The sequence below is a fragment of the Sinohyriopsis cumingii genome, chromosome 16 (assembly GCF_028554795.1).
Source record: "Sinohyriopsis cumingii isolate HCF-2022 chromosome 16, ASM2855479v2, whole genome shotgun sequence".
Lineage (NCBI taxonomy): Eukaryota > Metazoa > Mollusca > Bivalvia > Unionida > Unionidae > Sinohyriopsis > Sinohyriopsis cumingii.
Window position 1 is genome coordinate 59,532,832 of NC_142976.1, and position 21,658 is coordinate 59,554,489.

General features: G+C 34.1%; 1 protein-coding gene across 16 annotated transcripts in view; it reads left to right on the top strand.

The window, feature by feature from the left end:
• LOC149780504 (adenylate cyclase type 2-like) overlaps positions 1–21,658 on the top strand; it is a 263,000-nt gene that overhangs the window by 221,701 nt on the left and 19,641 nt on the right. For all 16 annotated transcript variants that reach the window (XM_089937491.1, XM_089937486.1, XM_089937489.1 and 13 more), the window contains 4 exons: positions 2,273–2,359; positions 14,235–14,398; positions 15,327–15,411; positions 17,441–17,596. In XM_089937491.1, coding sequence (XP_089793617.1) covers positions 2,273–2,359; positions 14,235–14,398; positions 15,327–15,411; positions 17,441–17,596 — 492 coding nt within the window. The remainder of the gene's footprint in view (positions 1–2,272; positions 2,360–14,234; positions 14,399–15,326; positions 15,412–17,440; positions 17,597–21,658) is intronic.

The window sequence follows — 21,658 nt, forward strand, 5'->3', positions numbered from 1 at the left end:
ATGTATGCATAATTTTTTCTCCTGCAAAAATGGAACTTTCATGGAACAATAAAAATGTTCCAGTTGCTTTGAAAAATTCAGCAAACAATCAGATTCCATTGCTTTCATTTAAGTTTGATGCCAACTTCCTTTGATTAAAGGTTTCTGTCTTTTTTGAAGATTGTAGTTGGCATTCTTTGATGAAGTGTACATAAGTTATTAAAGGTACATACCACAAAAGGACAGCTTTGGAGGATGAAACTGATGTATGTTTCTTATTGCAGTGGCAACATCAAATAATTGTAGAACATTTATTGAGACTGACTTTGTTTTCATTTGCTTAGTATTTATACAGAACAATCAGTGCTTCCGAGGTGATCAGTTTTCTTTGAAGTTTCAGCAAAACTATTATTGCTGGTTCATTTTAAAAGTAAATGGAATTAGCCATTGTTTGGTCAATTGTAGCAGTTACTGTTCCTGCCTTCAAAAGTTGGTTGATTGTAGCTAGTCTTGGTAGCTTAGATAGACCAACAAGTAGATGTCTGGGCTTTGTTTTTTTTTTGGTTTTTTTGTTCTGATAGCAGCGTTGCTGCATTCTTCACATGCATTAGAAATTTTTAAAATACAAGAACAACAGATGATGAATACACACGTAGTCTGTTCTGTTCTGACTGTGATTACTTTAGAAAATATGAGTGTTCTGAAGGATTTAATTCTATGAGTGAAAAGAAGAGGAATTTTACTTACCATCCACATACAGAGGTCAGTCAAAATAAATATATTAGTTACCAGCAAGCAGCTGGTAATCTGACACTGTTTTGTACAAAAGATCCATTATGTGATAGTGCCTTGCCTGGGTTGATCTCCGCTACCAGAAATGTTTAAAACAAAATGCGGAGATAGAACAGTGCACTGTTAAGATTGTTAGTCAATATAAACAATGAATTCATTGAATGAACATTTGTTTATATAACAATATATAAAATTCCAGTGCATTTGATATCAAGTTTGTGGCTTCCTTTCACAGTGCCTCTGAATTTATTCACTCCAAACCTAACGTTGTATATAAAAGTTTAAATAGCCAACAATATCAGGGTGGGGGGTGGGGAATCACCAGATAGTATATTTTATCACTAGCAAGGAAAATAAATCGAATTTTGCATAATTGGCAAAGCCCAGTGTGATCCCTAAGTAAACTTTTTACACCTTATTTTTCTTACTTTTATGAAGCAAAAAAAACCCCTTCTTTTTTGACTATGAGAAAAATACATGTATATGGAATTACAGGAGCCATGCCACACTTATCCTATATTAGAATTCATAATCTATTTCTTCCTCAAAAATGGAACTTTTTAAATGTTACTTTTTGTACTTTTAAGAAAGAAGAAATAATTTTTTGTGTATGAGAAAAGTACATGTATATGAAATTTCAGGAGCCATGCTAACATGTTATATCTAAATTTGTGTTATGACGGAGCATGCTATAGCAGGGTCACACTGTGAAACTGCATCCAGATAAATACTACACCCACTATACAACAAGTAAGGTGCATTGACATGTTTTCAAGCATCAGTGACTTTTTGCACCTTGTCTGTTCAGATCTTTACTGACATGTTTTCAAGCTTCAGTGACTTTATACACCTTGTCTGTTCAGATTTTTATTGACAGGTTTTTAAACTCCAAAGATTTTGTACACCTTGTCTGTTCTTTAATGGCATGTTTTCAAGCCTCGGTCATTTTTTAAAACTTTGTTCAGATCTTTATTTGTATATTTTCAAACTTCATTGAATTTTTAAACCTTGTTTGTTCAGGTCTATATTGATATGTTTTAAAGCTTCAGTGACTTTACACACCTTGTCTCTTCAGATCTTTATTGACATTTTATGCTTCAGCGACTTTATACACATTGTCTGTTCAGATCTGCACTAACATATTTTCAGCGAGTCTGTTCAGGTCTGTAATGAATATATTAGCTTTGCAGTCTTCCAGCAGCAACATTTCTTGTTTTGTGAAAATGTTTTAGTAAAAGAAATTGGTAAATAATTAGTTTGTAGCACTATGACCCACTCTAAATATTGTTATCATCAGAAAATTTACAAGGTAATAATTGACCCAATAATGTTCATCTGGTAATCATTAGTTATATGTTGACATGTTTTAGTTCTGATATTTGGAGAATCATGGAAGTGTTGATGTTTTATGCTTATTTTCCTTAGTTCAATCTTCAGTTATAGATCCAGTCTCCATTGCAGGCATTATTTATTTAAATTAGTTTTGTTTTTCTCATTTCAGTGTGGTTGCACCTCTCCAAAGTCTGAGGCTAATCTTACAGATACAGAGTATGCAGATAATCTCATTAACTCTTGCTCATACACCCTGGTAAGATAATCTCATCAACTTTTTCTCCTATACACTGGCAAGATAATCTCATTAACTTTTTCTCCTATACACTGGTAAGATAATCTCATTAACTCTATAAGATAATCTCATTAACTCTTGCTCATACACACTGGTAAGATAATCTCATCAACTTTTTCTCCTATACACTGATAAGTAATCTCATTAACTCTATAATATAAGATAATCTCATTAATCCTTGCTCCTATACACTGGTAAGATAATCTCATTAACTCTTGCCCCAATATGCTGGTAAGATAATTTCATTAACTCTGTAAGATAATTTCAATAATTCTTGCTCATGTACACCAGTAAGATAATCTCATCAACTCTTGCCCCATACACTGGAAAATAATCTTATTAACTCTTGCTCCTATACACTGGTAATATAATTTCATCAACTCTTGCTCCTATAGACTGGTAAGATAATCTCGATTAACTCTATAATATAAGATAATCTCGTTAACTCTTGCTCCTGTACACTGATAAGATAATCTCATTAACTCTATAATATAAGATAATCTCATTAACCCTTGCTCCTATACACTGGTAAGATAATCTCATCAACTCTTGCCCCATACACTGGAAAATAATCTTATTAACTCTTGCTCCTATAGACTGGTAAGATAATCTCATTAACTCTTGCTCCAGTACACTGGTAAGATAATTTCATTAACTCTATAAGATAATTTCAATAATTCTTGCTCCTGTACACCAGTAAGATAATCTCATCAACTCTTGCCCCATACACTGGTAAAATAATCTCATTAACTCTTGCTCCTGTACACTGGTAAGATAATTTCGTTAATTCTATAAGATAATTTCAATAACTCTTGCTCCTATATACTGGTAAGATAATTTCATTAACTCTTGCTCCAATACACTAACAAGATTTTCTCATTAGCTCTGTAAGATAATCTCATTTACACTTGCTCATATACACTGGTAAGATAATCTCATTAACTCTTACTCATATACACTGATTAGACAAACTTATTAATTTGTGCTCATATATTCACTGGTACAATAATCTCTTTAACTTAATAAATTTTGCTCATATACAATGATGTGGTATATCTTCCTCTTACAGTGGTAGAACATTTCACTAAAAGTTGTTAAGGTTGTCATATTTACACATGTAACTGACATTTGTTTTGTGTTAGCCATGTAAATGGTTTACAAAACCTACTTTTTATTTACATGATATATAAAGAACATGGCAACATAATGTAAACTTAGCATTCTCATCTTATTAAAAATGACTGAAAGTAAGCTAAGTCAGATGATCTCCATTTTGGAAGCATCACACAATTGCTGATTATGGTGGCAGACACATTTTTATGTTACCTATGATCTCTGAGGTTTCCTACACAAGGGGCAGTACCAGTAGGATGACCTATCACATAAAACATTCACAAGTCTCTTCAAAGTGAGGCTAGTGAGCACACTGTATCTGACACAAGAGTATTCATCTAATATTCATAGTCTCTGGCAGAAAAAGTACTCATCCAACAATCCTAGTCTCTGGCAGAAAAAGTCCTTGCCCAACAGTCCTAGTCTCTGGCAGAAAAAGTAGTCCTATTTTCTGGCAGAAAAAGTACTCATCCAACAGCCCTAGTCTCTGGCAGAAAAAGTACTCACCCAACAGTCCTATTCTCTGGCAGAAAAAGTAGTCCTATTCTCTGGCAGAATAAGTACTCATCCAGCAGTCATAGTGTCTGGCAGAAAAAGTAATCCTGTTCTCTGGCAGTAAAAGGTCTCATCCAGCAGTCATAGTCTGGCAGAAAATGTTGTTCTATTCATTGTCAAAAAAAGTAGTCCTATTCTCTGGCAAAGGAAGTACTCATCCAGCAGTCATAGTCTCTGGCAGAAAAAGTAGTCATTGTATCCACAGTGTCCAAATTGAAGTGTCAGCAAAATACTGACAACATTAATGATAATGCATTCATGGGATCTCTGACACATGAAGCGGGAGAGATTCAAATATTGTTTTGCCATAATGAACCACTCATACAAAGTGCACAAAGACCTCATTCCTTTCTACATATGTGTTATCAGTTGTGATCAAATAAAGGCTGACCCTTAAAACACTCTGGTCACACAGACAGAGGTTTCCCTTACATGTGACTATATCTTAGTTTCCCTTGAATACGACCATAACTTAGTATCCCTTACACGTTACTATAACTTAGTATCCCTTACATGTTACTATAACTTAGTATCCCTTACACATTACTATAACTTAGTATCCCTTACACATTACTATAACTTAGTATCCCTTACACATTACTATAACTTAGTATCCCTTACACTTTACTATAACTTAGTATCCCTTACATGTTACTATAACTTAGTATCCCTTACATGTTACTATAACTTTTTGACTCTTCCTCATACACACTGATATTATAATCTCATTGACTCATCCTTGTATACACTGGTATGGCAATCTCATCGACTCTTCCTCATATACTCTGGTATGATAAGCTCATTGACTCTTCCTCACACACTGGTATGATAAGCTCATTGACTCTTCCTCATATACACCTGTATGATAATCTCTTTGACTCTTGCTCATATACACTGGTATGATAATCTCATTAGCTCTTCCTCATACACTGGCATGATAAACTCATTGGCTCTTCTTAATATACACTGGTATGATAAGCTCATTAACTCTTCCTCACACACTAGTATGATAATCTCACTTTCTTTCCTCCAAAATATACACTGTTATGATAATCTCACTGGCTCTTCCCTCATATACACTGGTAATATAATCTCAATGACTCTTCCTCATTTACACTGGTATGGTAAACTCATAAACTCTTCCTCATATACACTTTCATGATAATCTCATTCACTTGATAAATCTTGCTCTTGTCCCCTGGTTAGATAATCTCATGAACTCTTGTTCATATATTCTGGTATAATTATCTCAACAATTTGTGCCTATATAAACCATAAAAATAACCTTTAACTATTGTTCACATTGTTAAGATAATCTTATTTACTTTTGCTTTTGTACACTGGTATGATAATTGTATTAACTCTATTAAATTGCTGACATATGCAGGTGAGAAAATCTTACCAACTCTCTTGCTCATGTACTTGCTTTGGTAATTTCTTTAACTGTTGCTTATATCCGTTGGTTTAATATTATCTCATTAACTCTTGATTGACATGGATGCTGGTGTTATGCCCTCATGAACACTTGCTTATAAACACTAGAATGATAGTTTCATTAATTCAGTAACTCTTGCTTATATACACTGGTATGATAATTTCATTCATTCTTATGCATATGTTCTGGTATCATAATCTAATTAATTATGGCTTATATACACTGGTGTAACCTCATTAGTTATTGATCATTATACACTGGTATAATCTCATTAGTTATTGATCATATACACTGGTATAATCTCATTAGTTATTGATCATATTCACTGAATGGTAGTCCCATTAACTCTTGCTTATCTACACTGGTAAGATAATCTCATACCCACTTACTCATATACACTACAAGATAATCTTGTTAATCCTTGCTCATACACATTGGTATAATAATCTCATTTATTATTGATGATAAACACTATGAAAATAATTTAATTAACCCTTGTTCATACACTGATGCATTAATCTCGTGTACTCTTGCACATATTTTCCTTTTGATGATAGCAGTGTTCACTTCATATTGCATGAAAACAGCAAGTATTGAACATGAATAGAATTTGATGGTAAATGCTACAGCAATAATTAATTGATTTGATTCAGGGTATTATCAATTAAATGTTATGACAATAATTAATGAACACAAGTAAGAGTATTGTCAATTAAATGTTATGACAGTAATTAATGAATATGAGTCAGGGTACTGTCAATTAAATGTTACAACACTAAATAATGAATACACACCAGGGTATTGTCAATTAAATTTTTCAGCAATAAATAATGAATACAAGCCAAGGTACATGTATTGTCAATTAAATGTTACAACAATAAATAATGAATACAAGCCAGGGTATTGTCAATTAAATGTTACAACAATAAGTAATGAATACACACCAGGATACTGTCAATTAAATGTTACAACAATAAAAAATGAATACACACCAGGGTATTGTCAATTTAAATGTTACAATAATAAATAATGAATACACACCGGGATTTTGTCAATTAAATGTTGCAACAATAAGTAATGAATACAAGCCAGGGCATTGTTAATTAAATGAAAAGGGAAGAGACACAACAGCTTGTGACAAGAAAGCAAACATTGAATATACCTAATTATTAAGACAGAGGATGAAGTTTATTTGATCTGGTTCCCAAATAAGTCTTGAAGGGAGACTATACAAGTTGGACATTTTTTAAAAAAATATCTTTCTTTCTTAAGCCAGGCTTAGGCTTCACATCCTGTGGGCAATCATTCAGTTATTGTGATTTTAATAAGTCCAGGAGATAAAACTTTCAGACCACTTTTGTCTTGTTTTGTAGTGATGGAGGATTTAAACAATTGAGAAAACATAAAGACCAAGCACGCTTAGTCAGTGACAGGTCTGTTGATTGTGACAAAAAAGAAGCAATGTGTAAACTAGACCTAGTCATCTTTGAATTAAGCTTAGTTGGAAACATCTTTATTGATATTCCAACAAAGAAACAAACTATCAACTAGGCCTACTGATGCAAGCTGATATAATGATATTTTAGAACTCCTATGACCAATGTCCATTTACTCAGGGAATGTGCTTGTCAAAATGTTGAACCTGCTGGACATATCTGGCAAATGTAGGTATTAAAGACTATGACATACATACATGCATGCATGCACACACACACACATGCATGCAAGCATGCATGCACATACACACACACACACACACACACACACACATACATACATTCATACATACATACATACTCGAAGACTTGCTCATATACACTGGTAGGATGATCTCATTCCCTCTTGTTTCTATGTTTCTACAGATTGGTATGATATTTTGCAAGCCATAAATCTTGTTATTAAAATCTGATTCATGTTCCTAATAGTGTCAATTTAAAATCTAATCATCATTTCTGATGTTGCTCTTATAGGAGTTGTGCTAGCAAAGACAATGATAAGATTTTCTTCATTCACAAACATGAATCAGTAAAGGATTCTGAAATTTCAATGCATAATTTCTATTTCTAAATGAAAGAGTTTTTCATAGAAATCAGCTATGCAACCAATGTTAGTGTCTTTTGTGTCAGTATGTAGATACATACCCACCCAGGCAGCTCAGAATGGCTGTCTTGTTGTGTCCTGAGATTGATACATACCCGTCTATGCAGCCAATGTTAGTGTCTTGGTGTGTTGTTAGGTAGATACATACCCACCCAGGCAGATCAGGTCAGCTGTCTTGGTGTGTCCTGAGGTAGATACTTGACTCCCATTTCCTTGGCATAAAGTAGCCATTAAATGGCATTAGCAGGAAACAACCTTATTTCGGCTTTAACTTGTCCCTAAATTCTTTTAATGTTTCCATGCATTTTTTTCAGGCTTGGTGCATTCACAGTATCAGTGCACAGCAGTGTCAATTTTTTTCCTTCTATAGTTGTAGCAAATACTTTTGATGATTTCACCATCCCTATTATTACAACCTGATGATCTGCATGATTTTAAATTTAAGTTCCAGTCCTGCTCTACCCATCTTTGTAACCATATATACTCTTTAATAAGTCAATTTCAACAGCAAACAACATTCACCCTGATCTACCAATGCATAATGCACCAGAAGATCAGGGTCTGCATTGTTTGTTGCATTGATTACTGCATAGATCCAGGTCTGTGCAGTATGGAATGGTCTTGACTTGTTACCAAGTTCATATGGTAGTTGACTTATAAAAACAATACATTTTACTGTGCTGAATTCTATGAAAGTAATTTTGTTGGAGATGTATGTTGCAATGACTGATCTAATTATAGTTTAAACAAAAAGTTGTTAAATTATAAATGAAATCATTATTAACATAGGCACAATGATCCCTCAATAACTCATACACAGTGGGGTCCAAAAACATAGACCACACTGTAAGCAAGAGCATGATTTGTTTAGGAACCTCCAAAATATTGACAAGGGGATGAGATCCCTCCTGGACATTGAGAAATAATGGAGGATGAGGGCAGTTTAACAGGTTGTTCAATGGCGGAATATTTCTTTTATAATTGCATTTGGAATAATTGATAATAAAGTGGTTTTTTATAATGAAGATGTTCACTTTTTTGTATAAATTACCTTTATTTTCAAGTTACCCACATTTTGAAAGTTTGCTATTAACATTATTCCAAGAGGCATTATTCCAAGAGGTTTCAACAACAAACATGTGAAAACATTGTGCATTGTGTCACTGCTTTTTGCATTCTTGATTCACAAGAAAACAAGGTTCCTTTTTGTAAAAGCCTGGGACATTTATTTTGTGCAACAAAACTGTCAATATAAAAACTTTTTTTTCAGTTAGTAAATTATAGATACAATGATTTCATTGCAAGTAACTGTCATTTTATTCTCTCCCCTTTATTGATTTGATACAAAAGATGTAATTAATGGGATAATACAAATATATTAATGTGATAATAAAGCAATTAATGTGATAATACAAAACAGGTCTTCTTTTAATTAAGTGTAAAAATATAGTAGATACTTAAAGGTCGGAGATGAAAATACAGTTGGCATTTGTTTAGGTTCTCATAGAAACACTTGTAGACATAGCTGTTATGATAGATTGGCAATTTTCACATTTGAATACAAGAGGGCATATTGCATTTGTCATGATTACACTTAAACCAAATTAAGACATAGAACTAAAATATGAATTTCACTCACCAAAATTTATTTAATTGATCTTTTTATTGAAATGCCCCCATAGTAGGCATTAGTGACAATGTCACTGATAAAAAATTTATTTAATATTTTTATTTACAGTGTATAAAGAATGTTGTTTGTAAAAACAAATTTAAGAAAATATGAGTTCTTATTTAAAGTTGACAATTTCATGACTTTGTTTCAAAGTTACATCAACTAAATATCATTTTCAGTGACAGAATTTACCAGTTTTGATGATGATATTTTTCACATTCAACAAATAGGGACCAATTTTGGGAGTATTTTCTAATTAAAATTAATTAATCTAATTAAATTAAATTAATTAATAATTAAAAATAAATATAATATTACACCTGATCTCACATAATAAGTGTGTTTGTGAATTATCCAGTTATGGGCAATAAATATAAAATGTACATCAAGTTTTTACCTTCGACATGTCAAAACAAATCTGTAGTCTTTACCTTAGAGACATTTTGTTAAATCTTTTGTGTGTACCTTAGGGATGTAAGAACAAATCTCTAGTGTTTATGATATGTCTGATCAAATCTCTAGTGTTTACCTTGGGGGTGTTAGAAAAAAACTCTAGTGTTTACCTTAGGGATGTCAGAACAAATATCTAGTCTTTACCTTAAAGATGTCAGCATAAATCTCTTGTGTTTACCTATAGGGTGTCAGAATAAATCTCTAGTCATTACCTTAAAGATGTCAGCTTAAATCTCTTGTGTTTACCTATGGGGTGTCAGAATAAATATCTAAGGTCTTTACCTTAGAGATGTCAGGGCAAATCTCTTATGTGTACCTTAAGGGTGTCTGAAACAAAAGCTCACATTTGCCTTAGAGATGTCAGAGTAAATATTCCATGTTTATCTGATGACATGTTGCAATAATCTCTGAGGGATGTTTGGAACAGATCATGTATGTTTACCTTTGGGATGTGGTAGTACATCTCTGTGTTCACGTTAGGGATTTCAGAGTCAATCATAAGTGCTTTTACCATTGGGATGTGGTTGTACATCTCTGTATTCACCTTAGGGGTTTCAGAGTCAATCATTAGTGTTTTTACCTCTGGGATGTGGTAGAACATCTCTGTGTTCATCTTAGGGATTTCAGAGTCAATCATTAGTGTTTTTACCTTTGGGATGTAGTTGTACATCTCTGTGTTCACCTTAGGGATTTCAGAGTCAATCATTAGTGTTTTTACCTTTGGGATGTGGTAGTACATCTCTGTGTTCACCTTAGGGATTTAAGAGTCATTCATAAGTGCTTTTACCATTGGGATGTGGTTGTACATCTCTGTATTCACCTTAGGGGTTTCAGAGTCAATCATTAGTGTTTTTACCTCTGGGATGTGGTAGTACATCTCTGTGTTCATCTTAGGGATTTCAGAGTCAATCATAAGTGCTTTTACCATTGGGATGTAGTTGTACGTCTCTGTATTCACCTTAGGGGTTTCAGAGTCAATCATTAGTGTTTTTACCTCTGGGATGTGGTAGTACATCTCTGTGTTCATCTTAGGGATTTCAGAGTCAATCATTAGTGTTTTTACCTTTGGGATGTAGTTGTACATCTCTGTGTTCACCTTAGGGATTTATCTCTGTGTTCACCTTAGAGATTTCAGAGTCAATCATTAGTGTTTTTACCTTTGAGATGTAGTTGTACATCTCTGTGTTCACTTTAGGGATTTCAGAGTCAATCATTAGTGTTTTTACCTTTGGGATGTGGTAGTACATCTCTGTGTTCACCTTAGGGATTTAAGAGTCAATCATTAGTGTTTTTACCTTTGGGATGTAGTTGTACATCTCTGTGTTCACGTTAGGGATTTCAGAGTCAATCATTAGTGTTTTTACCTTTTGGCTGTAGTTGTACATCTTTGTGTTCACCTTAGGGATTTAAGAGTCAATTATTAGTGTTTTTACCTTTGGGCTGTCGTTGTACATCTCTGTGTTCACCTTAGGGATTTAAGAGTCAATCATTAGTGTTTTTACCTTTGGGATGTAGTTGTACATCTCTGTGTTCACCTTAGGGATTTCAGAGTCAATCATTAGTGTTTTTACCTTTGGGATGTAGTTGTACATCTCTGTGTTCACATTAGGGATTTAAGAGTCAATCATTAGTGTTTTTACCTTTGGGATGTAGTTGTACATCTCTGTGTTCACATTAGGGATTTCAGAGTCAATCATTAGTGTTTTTACCTTTGGGATGTAGTTGTACATCTCTGTGTTCACCTTAGGGATTTATCTCTGTGTTCACCTTAGAGATTTCAGAGTCAATCATTAGTGTTTTTACCTTTGGGATGTAGTTGTACATCTCTGTGTTCACATTAGGGATTTCAGAGTCAATCATTAGTGTTTTTACCTTTGGGATGTGGTAGTACATCTCTGTGTTCACCTTAGGGATTTAAGAGTCAATCATTAGTGTTTTTACCTTTGGGATGTAGTTGTACATCTCTGTGTTCACGTTAGGGATTTCAGAGTCAATCTTTAGTGTTTTTACCTTTTGGCTGTAGTTGTACATCTTTGTGTTCACCTTAGGGATGTAAGAGTCAATCATTAGTGTTTTTACCTTTGGGATGTCGTTGTACATCTCTGTGTTCACCTTAGGGATTTAAGAGTCAATCATTAGTGTTTTTACCTTTGGGATGTAGTTGTACATCTCTGTGTTCACCTTAGGGATTTCAGAGTCAATCATTAGTGTTTTTACCTTTGGGATGTAGTTGTACATCTCTGTGTTCACATTTGGGATTTAAGAGTCAATCATTAGTGTTTTTACCTTTGGGATGTAGTTGTACATCTCTGTGTTCACATTAGGGATTTCAGAGTCAATCATTAGTGTTTTTACCTTTGGGATGTAGTTGTACATCTCTGTGTTCACCTTAGGGATTTAAGAGTCAATCATTAGTGTTTTTACCTTTGGGATGTAGTTGTACATCTCTGTGTTCACCTTAGGGATTTCAGAGTCAATCATTAGTGTTTTTACCTTTGGGATGTAGTTGTACATCTCTGTGTTCACATTAGGGATTTAAGAGTCAATCATTAGTGTTTTTACCTTTGGGATGTAGTTGTACATCTCTGTGTTCACATTAGGGATTTCAGAGTCAATCATTAGTGTTTTTACCTTTGGGATGTAGTTGTACATCTCTGTGTTCACCTTAGGGATTTATCTCTGTGTTCACCTTAGAGATTTCAGAGTCAATCATTAGTGTTTTTACCTTTGGGATGTAGTTGTACATCTCTGTGTTCACATTAGGGATTTCAGAGTCAATCATTAGTGTTTTTACCTTTGGGATGTGGTAGTACATCTCTGTGTTCACCTTAGGGATTTAAGAGTCAATCATTAGTGTTTTTACCTTTGGGATGTAGTTGTACATCTCTGTGTTCACGTTAGGGATTTCAGAGTCAATCTTTAGTGTTTTTACCTTTTGGCTGTAGTTGTACATCTTTGTGTTCACCTTAGGGATGTAAGAGTCAATCATTAGTGTTTTTACCTTTGGGATGTCGTTGTACATCTCTGTGTTCACCTTAGGGATTTAAGAGTCAATCATTAGTGTTTTTACCTTTGGGATGTAGTTGTACATCTCTGTGTTCACCTTAGGGATTTCAGAGTCAATCATTAGTGTTTTTACCTTTGGGATGTAGTTGTACATCTCTGTGTTCACATTTGGGATTTAAGAGTCAATCATTAGTGTTTTTACCTTTGGGATGTAGTTGTACATCTCTGTGTTCACATTAGGGATTTCAGAGTCAATCATTAGTGTTTTTACCTTTGGGATGTAGTTGTACATCTCTGTGTTCACCTTAGGGATTTATCTCTGTGTTCACCTTAGAGATTTCAGAGTCAATCATTAGTGTGTTTACCTTTGGGATGTAGTTGTACATCTCTGTGTTCACATTAGGGATTTTAGAGTCAATCATTAGTGTTTTTACCTTTGGGATGTAGTTGTACATCTCTGTGTTCACCTTAGGGATTTAAGAGTCAATCATTAGTGTTTTTACCTTTGGGATGTAGTTGTACATCTCTGTGTTCACGTTAGGGATTTCAGAGTCAATCATTAGTGTTTTTACCTTTGGGATGTAGTTGTACATCTTTGTGTTCACCTTAGGGATTTCAGAGTCAATCATTAGTGTTTTTACCTTTGGGATGTGGTAGTACATCTCTGTGTTCACCTTAGGGATTTAAGAGTCAATCATTAGTGTTTTTACCTTTGGGATGTAGTTGTACATCTCTGTGTTCACCTTAGGGATTTAAGAGTCAATCATTAGTGTTTTTACCTTTGGGATGTAGTTGTACATCTCTGTGTTCACCTTAGGGATTTCAGAGTCAATCATTAGTGTTTTTACCTTTGGGATGTGGTAGTACATCTCTGTGTTCACCTTAGGGATTTAAGAGTCAATCGTTAGTGTTTTTACCCTTTGGATGTAGTTGTACATCTCTGTGTTCACATTAGGGATTTAAGAGTCAATCATTAGTGTTTTTACCTTTGGGATGTAGTTGTACATCTCTGTGTTCACCTTAGGGATTTAAGAGTCAATCGTTAGTGTTTTACCTTTGGGATGTGGTAGTACATCTGTGTTCACCTTAGGGATTTCAGAGTCAATCATTAGTGTTTTTACCTTTGGGATGTTGGAGCAAAACAATGTTCTGGATGGCCTTCTCATGTTTCTAGTAGTCAAACAGATGCATGATCTTATGAGAACTGATGCCTGAATCTGCTCTACCCATATGGGTGTAACTGACTTGATCCAAACAAAAACAAAAACAAACCATTCATGAACATCGCAAATGCACTTTTGTACCACATTTCTAGACCACACAGTTTGGTATTTATTCTTTATTTTCTTTACTTGTAAATGACTATAACTTGCTATTTCATGTAATCAGTTGGCCAAAATGTCCAATGGTAATATTTGAGTGTTGAAACTAAAAAGTTGAGACAACAACCATTTCGAATAAGTTTACATTTTGTTTTTACTTCTATTTTCTTTATGTTACAGTACAGCTTATTGTGTTGCCTGTTGGCCTTGACTTCCAGTAGCATCTTCCTGCAGATTGGTTACCTTTGCAAGCTCTGTATCACAGTCTTGGTTTTCATTTCATTCAACCTCCTCTTCCACCTGGGAGATGGGAACATACTGCCAGAGGCTTTCTCTTATACTGGGTACATGAAGTATTGGGTACATAATGTGTGTGTGTGTGTGTGTGTGTGTGTGTGAGTGAGTGAGTGAGTGGTAGAGAGAGAGTATTGAAAATTTGTTGCAAATTCACTGAATTCAGTGTTACAATATCATATTTTTTTGTTATATGCTTGTAATTAATATACTATAAGACAAAAATATTTGGTTGTCTACCTAAATTTGAAACAGCATTTGTGCTAAAGAAAATTTTGTGTCTTACAGTAAATGAAAAGCTAATTTTTACAAGATACCATTGATTTTTGGCAAATTTTACACTATTATCACATTTGTATCTATGTTTATATTCATCCCTCTGCACACAATATCAGCCTTCATGTTAATAGCTTTTGTTACTTAGCTTAAATTAAATCATAGACTTGATAGGGAGGGTTCTCTTGTATGGGGGGTTTCAGAAAGCAAAGATTATTGTAAAACTAAGGAATTATGATGCAGTATCCATTGTTTATTACCAATATAATTATTATTACTAAAATAATTTCATTGATTTTTACTAGTATAGTTTCATTTATTATTACCAATATAATTTCATTGATTATTACCAATATAATTTCATTGATTATTACCAATATAATTTCATTAATTATTACCAATATAATTTCAGTGATTATTACCAATATAATTTCTTTGATTATTGCCAGTTTAATTTTATTCAGAACAGGTCAAATTAATATAATTTACACGCAGCCTTAACATTTGATTACTTGTGAAATAATTTGCATATTTTGCAAATCAAAGTAATTCATTGCGGTATAAAGAATTATATTGGCAGTGAGTAGAATAATACTGTCCTGTGCAGGCAAGACCAGACATTGTCACAGAGGGACAAAGTTATCTCCCTTAGATTTAAATAGGCTTTCGTATTTTTGACAATATACTTTTTTTTTTACACAGATTCTTATCTACACTACATCTAGCAGACAGGGTGAGCCTGTTTATGACAGTCCTTTTCATCACCCTCATTGTTATTGACAGACAGGTAAGTTATTATAATATCAGCCCGAAACTCATTTTCTCTTACTTTTCTTACCCTGTCTGTCTTTCAGTAATTTCCTTCTGTGCTTCTATTTTTGGTTTCTTTATTGATCATGTTTTATGTCCTAATTATCAATTTTCAAAAGTGCATTTTGACTGAACTTAATATTGATCTATTTGATCATATATATTAAAAATGTAGAATTGATTTTTAAATATTCACACTGATATTAAAGGCATTGGATTGAATGAAACTTTGAAGGCCTCCACTATATGTACATTTCTGACCCAATAATATTAAGGTGATAACAGTGAAAGGTGATAATTGCTATTTTTTATAAATATATTCCATGTTTTGTTAAAACTGGTTAAAAAAATGAGTTGGGGAATTTTTTTCTTCTGATTTTGATGGAAATCTAGCAAGAGAACAGACAAGACTTTTTATCTTTTTTGAAATAGTTTTGAAGCTCCTGAACAAAAATGGATTGGATTTCACCCTGTTAAGGATAATGGTGATATTTATTATGACTCAAAGTCATATTTGACATCATTTACATTTGTTTGTAATGCCCACATCTAATATGGGTGTAAATAAACTGCAGTGGAAAAATCAACATTAGAAAATTATGTTTTAGTTTTCTTCACAGCAAAACGTAGACAGTCCCTAAATATCGTTTTTATAAGGTAATGTTGAAGGTCATGATCCATACTATATTTTGAAATACATGTTTGGTTTTTTGGACAAATTTAATTTCATCTACAGGTAAAAACCTGTTACAATGTGATTTTGGGGGTCCAAAGAATAACATCACAATATAAGCAGGATTGCATTAAAAAATATTTCTAAAAACTTCTCCATAGAAAATGTGCATTAAAATTTCAATGTCATCAGTTTTAACTAACCTCTTCATCATATATCATTAACTGTTCTGGTGGCCAAGTGCTTAGAGCATCTGCATCAGATGCGGTAGGTCATGGGTTCAATCCCTGGCCGAGTCATACCAAAGACTTACAAAAATGGTACTAACAGCTGCCTCGCTTGGTGCTCAGTATTAAGAGTTAGTGTTAGGACTGGTCAGCCTGGTGTCAGGATAATGTGACTGGGTAAGACATCATGCTATATGTCTGCGGTATGATGCCCCAGTGTTAGACATCACTATAAACTGCCACATTGCAGACATCATAGCGATATGACTGAAAAATTGTTAAAGCTACATTAAAAATCTGAATCACACACACATGTTGTTTGTTTGTTCACCGGGTTTCATCAGACATCAGATATACTTGTACTTCAGTTTTGAACTGTATACATGTCAATATGGTGGAAACAGTGCAGTGTGAAGTTAAGGGATACCAATAATCGGCTTTTCCGAGAGCTTGTATTTAGAATGTTAAAAAGAGAGGTCACCTTAATAAAAAAATGGGAGCCATGTTGCCATCATGTTATAAGCAGAATCATATTATAACAAATTGCATTATAATGGGTTTTACCTGCATGTACTTTAATAATGTTAACATGACACCAAAATAATTCTTCAAAACACCTGATATGGTTCACTGGAGGGTATATGCAGTTATATAATTAAAGAAGTTTGTTGGAATACGTTATATGATGACAGAGTCCTTGTTAAAAATTATCTAGTAAATTTTCAAAAGTTTGTAGAATTTAAACTTTGAAACATACTCATTCTTTTGAAGAAAATGTGTTCCAGTATGATCATGCTTGCCATTGTATAACCTTTCCAAAAAGGTATACTGATGGAAAGAGAAAGGTTATTAAACCTTTATACTCACATTTAAGCACCCTTCTTTCCTCAAGTTCTGTACCTCTTAAAAGTAGGTCACTGCAATTCAGTTTCATGCTAAAATTACTGTTTTGTTTTAGGATCATGCAGAAGCATATCAGACAGACATAGCATTCCTAGAAATGCATGTTCAATCTAAAAACAAATTGCATAATTGTTCCTATCAGTGGTTTGTTAGCAGAAAATAATTATTATTTGTTGTTCAGACCATACTGTTTATCTGTATAGGTGGAGTACACAAACAGACTTGACTTCATGTGGAGACGGCAGTGCGAAAATGAAAAGGAAGAGGTCAAAGTCACAGCAGAACTGAACAAGATGCTTCTACAAAACATCTTGCCTACTCATGTAGCAGATTTCTATCTCTGCTCACAAAATAAAACTGTACGTAGATAAGCTCTGGTACTCCAGATGCTGTATATACTCTCTTATAAATGAAGCCAATCAGCAAACTGTACAAAAGTAAAAAATGTCATGCTGTCAGATGCTGGCAGATCAGGGTCTTTCAGGTGGATTGGAGTAATCAGTACAGCAAACAACCTAGACCCAGCTCTGCTGGCACATTATGCGGTGGCAGATCAGAGTTTATAATGTTTGCAGTTGGAATTGACTAATAGGTGGGTAAAGATGGTAATGTAGTTGTAAAGTTGATATAGTAGGTTTGGATTTGATTTAATTTTCATGATGTAATCAAATGCTGGCAAAAACTACAGTACTTTTGGAAGTTTCTTTCCAAGATGTCATTTGAGGGAATATCCTAAAAATAAAAAAAATTAAGCCTACCTTTACAAGAAGCTTGCTTAAAAAATAAATGATCCAATTCATAGGATTTGGCCTCATGTGTAAGCCTGCCTTGAAAAGAAGCCAACCAATTTTTACTGCTGCCACAAGCAAAGCATCTACCCGCTTCCAAGTTGGATCTGACTAGAAACAATATAGACCCTGATCTGCTGTCACATAATGTGTGGGCATATCAGGCTCAATTCTACTGGTTACTCCTAGCAAACTGTATAGACTCAGATTTGCTGGTGCAAGATCAAGATATTATGATACATTTTACAACAGTGGGCCTGTATAGTTAGAGTCAACTTGTACACAAGTATGTATGGTAAACCAGCCTAAAAAAAAATAAGCCAAATGATATATTTAAAACAAACTCTTATTTTGGAAATTCTTTGTAACAAAATATTGCTTCTTCAAGTCCAAATGAAAACAAATTGTAAACATTTTTTTTTCTTGTCTTGTCTTGCCTGTGAATGATGAAACATGGGTGTCACATTTTACACCCAGTCTCTCCCCAAGTTCACAGTGCTATGTTACCACTAGGTCAAAAGTGATGTGATGTTGATGACATCACATTGTCATTTTGAGTTTTGCAGTAAGCATTAATGTGAAAAAAAAAGTGAACTGTCTTAAAATTTATATCCTAACCCTTTACCTCATGCAAGCATCTTTGGACGCCTCTACTCCATTCGCATGGAAGCACCTTTTGACACCTCTACTCCATTCGCATGGAAGTGCCTTTTGACACCTCTACTCCATTTGCATGGAAGTACCTTTTGATGCATGCTGTAAACATTACCCATTTTAAGCCAGTTTTCAATGTGCCACCTTCGCAGAAAACTCTTTATTAGATACTACATTCATTTCTGCGAATGACAATTACGTCAGATCATGTGGTCACTGTTTATGTGCAGGTCGATATCTGCTATTTAAAGTAACTGGGTCATAATCTCCACTTTCCAAAACGGCAGTTGCGGATTTCATTCAGTACTTATGAAGTTTTTGTGATTAGAATCACAACTATGAAAGATTCAATAACTTAGGTAAAGGCTCTGATATTGATGTAGGCAGCAATTAGTTTTTATAAATTATCAAATTTAGATGACTTAGTGATGTAGATGCAGACGAAAAACTTGTAAATTTTGAGTATGAGAAATGGCAGCTACAGTTGGTCACGTGGCCACACTGACAACACAGTGAACAAGTTCTCTCAAGATTTTAAAGCATGTAAAAAATTCTTCCGTGAAAATTAATTACACAGCTATAACAATCGGACTTTACTCTTATATTTTTCCACACATAATAGATGTGTACCAAAAATGTAAAATGGTTAAAATTGTTGTTAAACATAATATACACTACATTGCTTAACAGTTAACAGGCAGGCCTATGCTTATGGAGTCAAATAGGTAACATGTGTTCTGTTTATAGCACGCTGCACTTTGTAACTATGCTTTGTGAGGAAAAGGGCTAATATGCAAGGAATCTGTCTTACTGGCACAAGCAGAAATATAATGTGGTTCACAATCCAGAAACCACATTCCACACAATTTTGTTTTGAAAAATGTATTTTTACAAGAGTTTTTTTTAACCTTGGTAGATTACAGAAGAACCTGTCTTGAAAAACCAACCCTTCTGCCAAGAAATAATGGTCACTCATGACAGGTGGTCTTTCATGGCAGGTCATAACACTATATAATCATTCAATCTGTGCATGGAGAACCTGGTCTTACAAAACAGGTGGTCTCTCATAGCAGTGATCTCTCATCAAGGGTTTTACTGTATTTATATGATTTCCATGTTGTATTTTTGGGAATCAGATTTGATGATCATTATTCATTGATCACTTGGAGCATAGCAGCTTAGAAGGCAGAGCATAGGATTCATAATACAGGGGTCATAGGTTTGTTGCCTCCAGTGGACCAGGGTTAGCTGCATCAATGTGGTCTTAGGAAAAACACTTGGATCCCATGTGTTAATACCAAAACAAATTAAATAAAACCAACTATGGTTACTGAATATCATGAATGTACACAAAATACATAGACTGCTACTGTGTCTTGCTATGTATGGCATGTTAAAATGTCTCATCTACCATGTTTCAGCATACAGTAAAACCTGTCTTGAGAGACCACCAGTCTTGAGAGACCGGGTTTTCAATGCACAGATTTATTGATTATATGGTGTTATGACGAAAGACATCCTGTCATGAGAGGCCATTATTTTTTGGCAGAAGGGGTGGTTTTTCAAGACAGGTTCCACTGTAATAGTATATGTGTATGTGTACAGAAATTCTGTATGGGTCGAGTATGCGTATATCAGACACAGGATTGTCTTGTTTAAGGCATAAATACCTGACTCATATGTGCCTCAGGAATCGTGAACCTTGACCAGAATTGCACCTTGCCAGTGTCCACTGACAGCGGAGGACAATCATACTGAGCAGGGTGGGCAAACAGTGGCATATCAGCTAAATCCAGCCATCACCAAGTTTTATCTGTTAATTTACATCATTCAGTGTATCTTTAAAAATCACTTATGTGGCCCATGTCCTGGAGGAACTTATCCATGTCTATAGTACAAGTTAAACGGGTCATGCAGGCATTCACCACTGACTATTTCAGTAATGGGTGTCATTTTTTATAATTTGATTCTACATACCTTTAAGTGGCAAGTATTCACTTCGTCTGGATTCATATACATCCATATTCCTTTGGCAGGTCATTATTTAGATGCCCCGAGAGGTGCATATGTTAAAACCAATCTTAAAGTACATAGACATTTTTGGACAAAATGAACCTAAAGGTGTGATCCAGTACAATCTGGATTGAATGCTGTGAACAGTGATGTCAAAATAAAAGTTACACATATTGAAAAACAAATTTGTACTACCCCTCAATTGTAACGATTCCATTTGATACGCTCTTCTTTTGACCCAAGTTTAGTACATTGCCCCATTGTAAAAGTTCATAGCAATAGATAATTTTCATCTGCAAGTTTCTTTTTGACAGTTAAGGTGCAGAGCATTCAATAATCAAGATTTAACAGACATTGGTGAAAGAAAATTAGTGTTAAATTTTAAAAGAACAATTTATATTTAATTTAAAATGAGTAAATGTGCATACATGACCCATGTTACTTTTGCTATAATACTGACTGCATTGACTGCAAGATGAAAGATTTTTTTTAATGTAAACTCAAATCAGAAGCTTTACGAAGCGCAACCAGAGAAGATCTTGGACTTTTTAAAAAGAATGTGTTTACCATATGTACTTGCTTATAAGTCAAATCCAGCTGCAAACAACATAGACCCTGATCTGCTGTCACATAATACACAGACACATCAGAGTTTACATCCTTTGTTCTACTGATTACTCCTTATAAACTGCATAGACCCAGACCTGACAGCACATTCTGTGGTGGCAGATCTGGCCTTGTGCAGTTAGTGTTGGACTTTACTTGTGAGCGAGTACATACAGTACATAGCACATTTAGACTGTATATTTTTAGGATTTTATATTTTGTTACCTTTGTCTTTTATTTTATATACCTTTCAAAGAATTTAACATCTTTATCAGTGTCTTTTATCTTACAGTATTACATGTTTATTTGGAAGGTTCAGTACAATATAGTCAGTGTTGTACTGATGTACCAATTAATCCT